Here is a 9809-nt window from a genome sequence, read left to right as displayed (position 1 = left end):
AGCTGCACATGGCAGGAAGGGTAAGCCAATGAGCTTGCTCAAGCAAAAGGCCAAAAGATTGAATCAGGGTGCAGGTGTGCTAAGGGAGATCAGGAGGCAACAGAAAGCTATAGGCTTTGCAATAACCAAAGCACCCTTTCAAAGACTGGTGAGAGAAATTTGTGACAGTTGGAACCTTGGGTTCAGGTGGAATAGAACTGCCATTCTTTCCTTACAGGAAATGGCAGAGGATTACTTGGAGAAATATTTTGAAGATGCAATGCTTGTAGCAGCCCATGCTCACACGGTGACTTTGATGGCCAAAGACTTCAACACTTTGTCCAGAGTGAGATGGAGGTATGACAAGCTTGTTCATCCTGTGGAATGGTAGGACATCAAAATGAGAGACATATTGCTAATTCCACCTACAAGGAAGTTGAAGGTTGATGAGGTAAAGGTTGTTGAGGTAACACACTCAAAGAACACCAGAGGGAAGGCTGCTTATGAGGACTCACTGAAGCAGCAAATAAAAGAAACAAAATCTGTTATAGATGTGGAGACTGGAAAGAAGGAGCTACAAATACATAGAAGGTTGAAGGAGCTGGGCCCTGATGTAGTTGTTCATATTGAGGATGAAGTTTCAGTGAATGATTTTGATTTGACAAAACAATGCTTAGCAGCATTGGCTCATAAGAATGAGTATTGCTCAGATACTATCATTCTTGCAATGCTCTAGTAAGTGTCTATAAATTTTACATTTTTTGCAAATCAATCCTCCTTGTAACTCCTTTATAACCTACCCTAATTATTTTCTGATCCTATGCAGCATGATGAGAAGCTGGCTTCACCCCTCTGTACAGCATACAGTCCATATTGTTGATCCAGCCATTTCTTCTAAATTAAGAGATGCAAAGGAGACTCCCATGAGTATTTTCAGCTAGTTCAAACACTGTAATTTTGAAGTAATTGATGTTTTGCTACTTCCATACCATAGCAGGTATGTGGGTGACTACTTCTTTTAAGATTCTTCTTTAATATTGGGAACTCTTGTAGCCTTTCATTTTCTTATGCTTTTTTCCTTATGCAGTGACCACTGGAGTTTTGTGTCTATTGACATCCAGCAGAAGCAATGCTTTCTATTCAACTCTCTAAAAAACACACACAGAGAGCTGAAATTGTAAGTGCTGTGTGTGCTTTTTGAACTTAAAACTTCATTATTTTGATATCATACTAACTAAATTATACATATTGCAGTTGTATTAGAAGGCTTTTAGATGCATTGGATCACTGTCCTCCAAATGTCTCTCTTTTGGATTCAATAGAGCCAATAAGTCTAGAGGTAAAAAGTCTATTAAATGCTATGTCTTTGAACTTATTGAATAATTTTGTTTTGTGCTGATGCTAACAGTTTCTAACATATCTTTCTAACTGTACAGACACCACAACAAAATGATTCAAGTAGCTGTGGATGGAGGGTGCTGATCAATGCAAAATATATACTTTCAAGCTACTTTGAGAAGGAACAGCCAGACCTGCTAAGGAAAAATACTTTTCATTTAGCTTGAAGATAATTCATAATGATACAAAGTGTTCTAAATTATCCTCTGCCATTGCAGATGAAAGAGGATAGCTTCAGCTCCAACTATGTACATAATTTTAGAGCTCATACAATTTGGAGGTTTTTGAGCTATGCCTCCCCCAAACCTATTGTACCAGCTACTGTGGAGCTGGGTGAAAGCTCTAAAGTACAAGAAGGTGTCATACACCTTGATCCCACAAATGAAGCACCTAATGCTGAGGACCAGAAGCCACAGGAGCAATCACAGAGTGCTGAGGAGGAGTAGACACAGGAGCAAAGACCTACTGCTGATGTTGAGGAGAAGGTGGAGAAGCAGCAAAGAGAGGCTTCTGGGGCAGTGGAGGAGACAGGATGGAGCACGGACAGGATGGAGCAGCAGAGAGAAGATCCTCCAGAAAATGTAGAGCAGCCTCTGGATCAAGCTGTACATAAATAGAAAATGGATGTCAGAAATATGTTCTACAGATTCAGCTAAATTGTTCTGTACAAAATCTTACTTGATTGAATACAAAACCTTTGTTTATGGAGTCTGTGTTATCTCAATTTTTAAATTTTCTATGTCTTTGCATTTTATTGAGCTCTCTCTTCTTTTGAGTAACTGCAAAAAAGCAATATGAATTAGAGTGGTAAATTAAACTAATAGCAATGCTTAATGAGACTAGGATAAATCAGATGGTGTACCTTTCTGTTGTTGTAGATAAATAAAAAGTCGTTTGAGATAGAACCTTCAGTCTCAAACAGAATGTCACTGCGCAGATGAGCTAGGGAGCAACATTCTCTTAATGAGATATTGACTAGCACATCACCATTCTCAACAACATCGATATCAATAAGTTTATTTTCTGCACCAAAAGACTCTTCATCTTGATCCATTGGGACAAGCTTTGTGCCTAGCATTCGACTGCGCTTGTAATAAAAAGAGAAAATAAAATTTTGTGATGCAACCATGTACTTCAGTTGCATAGAAGGTTGGACCACCTCACAAAACACTGAACTACATGTCTTCTTATCCCAACCTTTATCCAAAAATTGTGGCATGCATGCCGAATTTGTTGCTTTAACTGTGAACATTGTTTTTGAAACCTTCACTGGAAAGGTATTAAACAAGTCCACAAAAACTGTGAGAGGCATGCACAAAGAAATTTTTACTATCCTAGTGGCAATATTGGGCCTCAGAGCTTTCTGTACTTCTGTAAAAAGCTTCGCCCTATATGCCTCTGTAACACTAGAATGTGGGTGAGGCCAATCCACTGAATTCCATGCCGGAAGGTCTTGTTTTATTAATACACCATGTGTGTTAGCTTTGTCCAGCAACTGATAAAAATGATCAGTAAAAAATATACCCGATTGAGCTAGCTCTGTTGCACATCGACCTTGGTATTGTTGTTCTCCTATCGATCCATGCAGAACATCTATAAATCCCAGAATACAATCGATGTTTTGCCATGTCTCATACGATGAAGGATATAAATCTGAAATAAAACAACACAAGAATGTCAATAAGCTAAGAGAGAAAGCTTCATCTTAAAAATCCATACACCTCATGAAGAAAAAAACCACAATAGAAAAATATACAATTAGGCCTGTGTTGCGGAAGATTTTTTGGATAGTCTCGCAAGACAAGTTCTTTATGCATGTACACGTGCTGAATCAAAACTTCTTTCACGGATATCTTCCCTTTGGTGATTTTAAAATCTCGTACTCTTCCCTTCCACGATGCCAAGAAAATGTTTTTTGTCTGGGGTCTTTTTCTTTTGCTAGGTTGCATGAGCACCCATGCTCCTTTCGAAACACTAAACCTTTCCCAAGTTCCTTCCGTTTTGACTGTACTTGAATTCTCTACCGACGAAATAGAAGAAGCAGGTCGACGGGGTAAGGATGTTTGGTATAATTCTGCCTTCGTAGCATTATCATCCACAGAGCGTCTTCCACAAGAACGGCCGTGGTTTTGGTTCACCATGGAGATTTTCCGAATTTGTAACAATAGCAAAGTAATGTAACTAAGATAACAATTTGAAGTTTCAAGAAAGAGAAAGTGGGCAGACAGACAGTTGACGAGAAACATCTTACTCTACGCCAAACAGGATCAAGGGAGCAGTTTTGGAAAAGAAAGGCTGTTGCACAATGAGGCAATGGTGTAGAATGGTAGACCTTTCGCACGAGAGGCAGCACAACATTTGAAAGTTCAAAGGAAGGTGGAAGCGGGAAGGATCTTGTCAGATAAAATGTCAGTTTAGATTCTATCTTCTTGTCCAAAGATCTTCTGAGAATAAAAAACCAATCTCCACATTAATGTAGCACGCTTGTACTTACATAAAGTATTGTTTCTTTTTTCTATTTTCTCTTATTTTCGTGAATTTTCAACGTTACTCTACGCCAAACAGGATCAAGGGAGCAGTTTTGGAAAAGAAAGGCTGTTGCACAATGAGGCAATGGTGTAGAATGGTAGACCTTTCACACGAAAGGCGGCACAACATTTGAAAGTTCAAAGGAAGGTGGAAGCGGGAAGGATCTTGTCAGATAAAATGTCAGTTTAGATTCTATCTTCTTGTCCAAAGATCTTCTGAGAATAAAAAACCAATCTCCACATTAATGTAGCACGCTTGTACTTACATAAAGTATTGTTTCTTTTTTCTATTTTCTCTTATTTTCGTGAATTTTCAACGTTACGTTGGCCTTCTATTGATTGGTTGAGAGCTTATTTTCCCAAACCGTAAAAGGCCCCAAAATGAGCTCCCTTTTTTCCTAATGTCGCAAGGGAAATTTTGTTGTAGGTAAACTTTGTTTTGTAATTAGCAAAAAAAAAAAAGGATTAGTGGGGCTAAACAGGGCCATAGCAAGCCCTGTTTAGATCCACTAATCCTGTTTTTAAAGTTCTGTTAATCGTCGCTATATAGCGATGTTTACTAGTGTCGCTATATAGCGACAATTAACAGTGTTGCTATATAGCGACGTTTATCAACGTCGCTATATAGTGACGCTCTATAGTGATGGTTCTTTTCCAATGCTTTTAGCGACTTTTATAGCGACGTTTGCACTCGTGAAAAAAAAAATTTTAATGTAAAAAGCCTCGGTATTTTCATCGGAAAATGGCCTATGCCTTGTAGTGGATGTACATTAATATATAGATAATTCACTTAGAAAAGTTTCAACCAACATATTATATATGCTTGAGTGCTACGCATGTCCATTTTCTTTGTCCCTTCATCTTTCAATCACCTTTGCTCACATTAAAGCTTTGTAAACAATCTAAGATACAGTCGAGATAGAATCGGAACCTTCATGTTATGCAATAGTATATATGAATGTATCAAATTAAAAAGCTCAATGCCTCCAAGAGAGGTTTTAGCTTAGACTGGACAATGCCAAAGTCTATGCCAAAATATGTTTGTACAATGCCAAAGTCCTTTGTAAATAAAAAAACTTGTGCTAAAAAGGCATTGAAAAAAAGTGCAAATAAAGACGGAATGGTTGTAAAGGGCCTAGGTGGAGAGGACAAACATGATATAGCTCCATGTGACAAGTGCTTATAAGGAATGAAAAAAAATGCCTAAACAGACTAGTGTTCGTAATGGGCCTAGGTGGAGAGGACACACATGACATCATTCCATGTGTTCATGAGGTACAAACTAGGACATATCATCATCCATCTTTTCCAATCACTATAAAAAATATCACATTCTAGAATTACATGATTTCGAGACTATGGTCCAACATGGGAGTAAATAAGATTATTCCCATTCTAAACCCATAACCAATTTCCATTCAATTGAATAGCACCTAAATGGCATTAATGAGTTAGGTGGGGAGAACACGTGGTACGACGTCAATTCACATATTTTCCAATCTCACTGAAAAAGAGCACTCGCATGGTAAGGTCTCACCTCATCTTCTCTTTTCCACTATTGAAAATTTGACTGAATGGCAGACACATGCTCATCCACCGCCACATTATCATCCACTGCCATGTCCCAACGAGTGGGTGGGACACATACGACATCATTTCATGTCACTAGAAAGAGAGTTGACATGCTATTGCCTCACATCATCCTCACTTTTCAACTCCTTGAAAAAGAAAATTCCATCCTCCAATTCATATTTTACATCTAGAGTCATGGTCCATATGGGATTACAATCTAGAGGCCATGCTCCAAAAAAGTGATTAATCCCATTGTAAACCCATCTTAAATGAAGCTATTCTACATAGGATGAGGGCACTGTGGCACACACGCTCGTCTTACAGCCCTTAAAAACGCAAACGGAAAAGTGGGTTTCACAAGGCCGTAGGGTGATTGGTCATTTATTTGAAGTTGAAGGAGATGGGACTGGTTCTATCTAAATAATTTAGAAGTTCGATACATGAATAAGAGAAAAATTCTAATGAGATTAATTATTTAAGAAGCAAAGAGTTGCTAAAAACAAGCAGCGATGCAAAAAGAATCCTCGTACATCCCCGTCGCTGCCAATGAAAAAGGGGTGCAGCATATTATTTTTGTTGTGGTGCAACTACAACATTCCAAAACCAAACAAAACACAAGTTCACCCACTAGAGCAGCTGCACGAAGATATCGTTGAAGGTCGTTTGTATTTTGCCGGGCGTACTAATTCGTCTGTGAGGCTGCAGACAAGCATAGACGAACCTTCTAATTATTTACGTGGAGAAGTAAGTATGTGTGTACAGGTATAGTCTCGACGGAAGGAGGCGACGATAGGCGATGTATTGAGTCATGGCGTGCGGCTTTTGAGCGATAGCAGACGACATAAAGGTATCCTGAAATCCCTCCCGGGGCCCGGCCATAGCTATAGTAAGACGATGCTCCTAACAGTGACACAGCAAATCCATTTCAATAATTGTTACGGAGTGCACGCTGCTCGGTCCTCAGCACAATCGGAACTCAGCGTCTTGCTCGAGTCGTTTCATGGCTTCGCCGTCCAGTGCACAAAACAAATCAATGCTTCCGTCTCCATCCCTGCCAGATAGCAGCTGCACCTCCGCGCCGAATCGAAATCCTTCGGCTCGCACCGCAGACGGCCGCCCCCATCCGAAGTCAGTGTCATACACCCGATACTTGGGCGAATCCACCACATGGAATAGACCGGTTCGATCGAAATGCGGGATGGCGTTTCGCCTGTTCTCTGCTTCCTTTATGTAGCTTCGGAAGGATTCTTCTGTGACGGCCATGATGGAAGCGTGGATCTTCGCTGCTATGACCGAGAGGTCGGAATTGCAAAGCTCCCCCGCCGTGCTCTTCACCAATCCTCCATCCAAGGAGTTGCCAAAGTAACCCTTAGGCAGGGACAAGAATCTCTGCCTACAATTGATGGGTATGAGGAGAAATACCCGATGCTCATCTGGCAAATTGCGAGCCCGAATGAAAGATTGCCACCAATGGGCGCAGAACGATTCGAAGGTGGTGAAAGACCCTCGTTGACCTTCTTGCGTAACCCGCTTTTTCAACCGCTGGAGTCCTTCAGCACTGAAAGAGAACACTTTCTGAACCAAATCAGTCCGGGGACGCCTGTGCTCCTCTTCTTCCTGCTGTTTCTCCATGATGGCAGCCACGCGTTCAACTAGCTTTTCATCCACTGGAACTACCTGATGTTGTTTACACACTGCAGCCGACAAGTGAAGCCCCTTCTCCATGAGGTCTTTCGCGAGTTTCTCATCCTGCTGCTTTTGCTCCACAATAGAAGAGCAGAACCTGTCTCCCTCCTTTGCTACGGACAAAAATTTCTCCCCGTGTTGCCCGTAGTTGTCAACGTCCGCCTCTATGTGGTAGCCATTGACCCTCTTTTTCAAATACAGCATGGGGTCCTCGAGCGAAGGCTCAACTGGAAACAAAACTTCCACCTTCAACGCGGCTCGCATGTGTCTGGGCGGCACAGTGATGCACACACCTCTGCAATTTTCGGCCCAAGAGCCCACGAAGTCGTAGAAGGACTGAGCATCTGCAATGGTATGGCTGAGGGAAACGCCAATGGAGATCCCACCACCTTGAAACTTCGTCACCTGAAGAACGAGTATTCCACTCGCATCAGAGATTCTGCCGTTCGAGCACAACACAAAAATACTGGAGCTGCTGCACCACCTCGTTTGCGCGACTACATAATAAACCTACGAGCCAGATTCTACGACTCTACTCTCGGACCACGCTTACAAGAAGTCACCTGTATCGACAGAATAGGTTGGTCCAGGTAGTCTGATCGCAGCAGCTCTGTCCTGCGCGCGAGTTTCCAGAATAGATGCCGGTATTGAAATCCATCGAATTGGAGATCACTAAAGTGCACATTGGTAGTGGCCTCGACGAAATCTACACCGGCATCATTGCAATTAACTTCCAATCTCCCCTCTTCGTCGAATGTGAATCTACCAGCCAGGGGATAAAAATGAGTGAGCGTTCTCTTTAGACTGTCTTGGAGAGAAGCCACAACGGAATTGTAGTCATCCTTGCAATCGTAGAAGAATACGCGGTTGATATAAGGGTATGAACGGCACACGAGGTCGCAGCTCGTCAAGAACATAGAATGTTGGTCAGTTGGAGTTGCAGGAAGGATGGAGGAGGTTCTCTGCACGGACACGGACTCGGCATCGTTCTCCATCACCTGTGGGGTGGCAGAGCACAATGAGCTGAAAGCGGAGAAACATACAAAAAGTTGGGATCGACTGTGTGGGTGGGTGCTGTGGAGAAAGGGAGGAGGATCCACGAGAGAGTGAAATTAGCGTCGAGGAGGCAGAGATCGAATCGAACACTACGGGCAAGGAGCATTAGATAAGAGCAGCAGGTTGGTAGAGGGACAAGCAGAGTGAGGAGGGAGGACTTACCATGGTGACGAGGAGAGGGAAGAGGGAGGGGTGGAGTAGTTAAAATCCAGAGAGGAAGAGGAGGAAGAGGAGGAGGGGGAGGGGGAGAGGGAGGGGGAGGGAATCGAGGGGGGAGTTAGGAGGAGAAGAAGCTACGAGGAGAGGGGGGAGGGGGACGTATAAATGTGAAGGGAGGAGGGGAAGAAGGAGGTGGAGAAGGAGGGGACGTTATTAAGTGTACCAAGAAGACGCTGTAGATAGAGAGGTAATAGAAAAAAAGTTAGATGAAGACGAGGAGGAGGAGAAGAAGCAGCAGACGAAACTATGGTCGCTGCGGGTTTCTCGTGCGCCAGTGCATGCACAAACGGAGCTCCATGCAAAGAGTATTCACGTTGCCCCTTTAATGGGGTTTATCCGTTTAACAAAAAGTGATGACCATGCAATCATGCTTAGGACGTGATAACCCCCATCCACGCATTTATCCGCCATGCGACGCCCATGGACTCTCACCACGGTTTGCATGCCGCATTCATGCAAATGCCCCATGCCCCCCGCCGCCCCCCTTTCGCATACTTCTCCCTTTCTCAAATCTGCCGTTCGCCTGTTGTCCCACGCAAATTTAATTACGTCCCACATACGCTTCGTGCCTCCCCTTCTTCTGTTAAACCCCCCTCCCCTCTCCTCCCACGGACACCCTTTGCATTCACGTTGCCCACCCTTGCCCCTCATCTACCTCCCCGAGAGCTCCCTCCCCTCACGAGCATATTATGCACAAATTTTATTTCAATAGTCAAAACCTGTCCTTAGTCTAGCCACTCAAGAAATCAGAACGGAGTATGGGCCTGAGACTGAGAAAATGTCGTTTTTAGCTCTTAATCTTCCGCTATTGAGTTGGATCGCTTGGGATTCGTTAAGCTGTACGTGACGAAGATGTCCGTGCACTGCGGGCCCATTCCGGAGTGTAGAGCTGAACATGTCTAAGACGATAAGGGTGATGGGTGCTGGCCCCTTCATGAGATCTCCGAATTAAGCCGTATAACAGCTCGCAACACTACGTCGAACACATTACAATACAAACTACACATGTGATTCAAGAAAATCATAGGCTACGATGGTATAAGCGCCTGTAGTGTCATCAAAAGATGCCTTACAAAGAGTAGCTCAATCAAGCACACACCAATATCAAGAGCAGTTCAATCGATCGAAAATAGATGCAAGAGGATCAGAAGAAGTTACCAAGATGGCAATGTGATGAGTTTTAGTGAAAAGAAATGTGGAAGTTGTACCATGAAAAGCCTTGGAACAAACTCCGAATCTTGTGGAGCATTGCAACATGAGAGAGAGAGAGAGAGAGAGAGAGAGAGAGAGAGAGAGAAAGAGAGAGAGATTAAAGCACATTCTAGTTGGGTGTTTGACATTAGTTAATGAAGATTGAGTTTTACCCATGTG

At 42.8% G+C, this 9809-nt stretch overlaps 1 protein-coding gene across 1 annotated transcript; it reads right to left on the bottom strand.

The window, feature by feature from the left end:
* Positions 1-5868: 5868 nt before the first annotated feature.
* Positions 5869-8683, bottom strand: LOC147895685 (hydroxycinnamoyltransferase-like). Its single transcript, XM_087382817.1, has 3 exons — positions 8382-8683; positions 7727-8161; positions 5869-7568 (listed from the first exon to the last, which is right to left on the bottom strand). The coding sequence occupies exons 1-3, from the start codon at positions 8382-8384 to the stop codon at positions 6438-6440; spliced, it is 1569 nt and encodes a 522-aa protein (XP_087238943.1). The 5' UTR covers positions 8385-8683; the 3' UTR covers positions 5869-6437.
* Positions 8684-9809: the final 1126 nt, after the last annotated feature.

Source organism: Dipteris shenzhenensis, chromosome 12, assembly GCF_047967505.1.
Source record: "Dipteris shenzhenensis isolate YYH24624 ecotype China chromosome 12, Dip_SZ_1.0, whole genome shotgun sequence".
Classification (NCBI taxonomy): Eukaryota; Viridiplantae; Streptophyta; class Polypodiopsida; order Gleicheniales; family Dipteridaceae; genus Dipteris; species Dipteris shenzhenensis.
The sequence above is the reverse complement of the archived record's forward strand: the minus strand, read 5'-3'. Positions and strand labels throughout refer to the sequence as shown.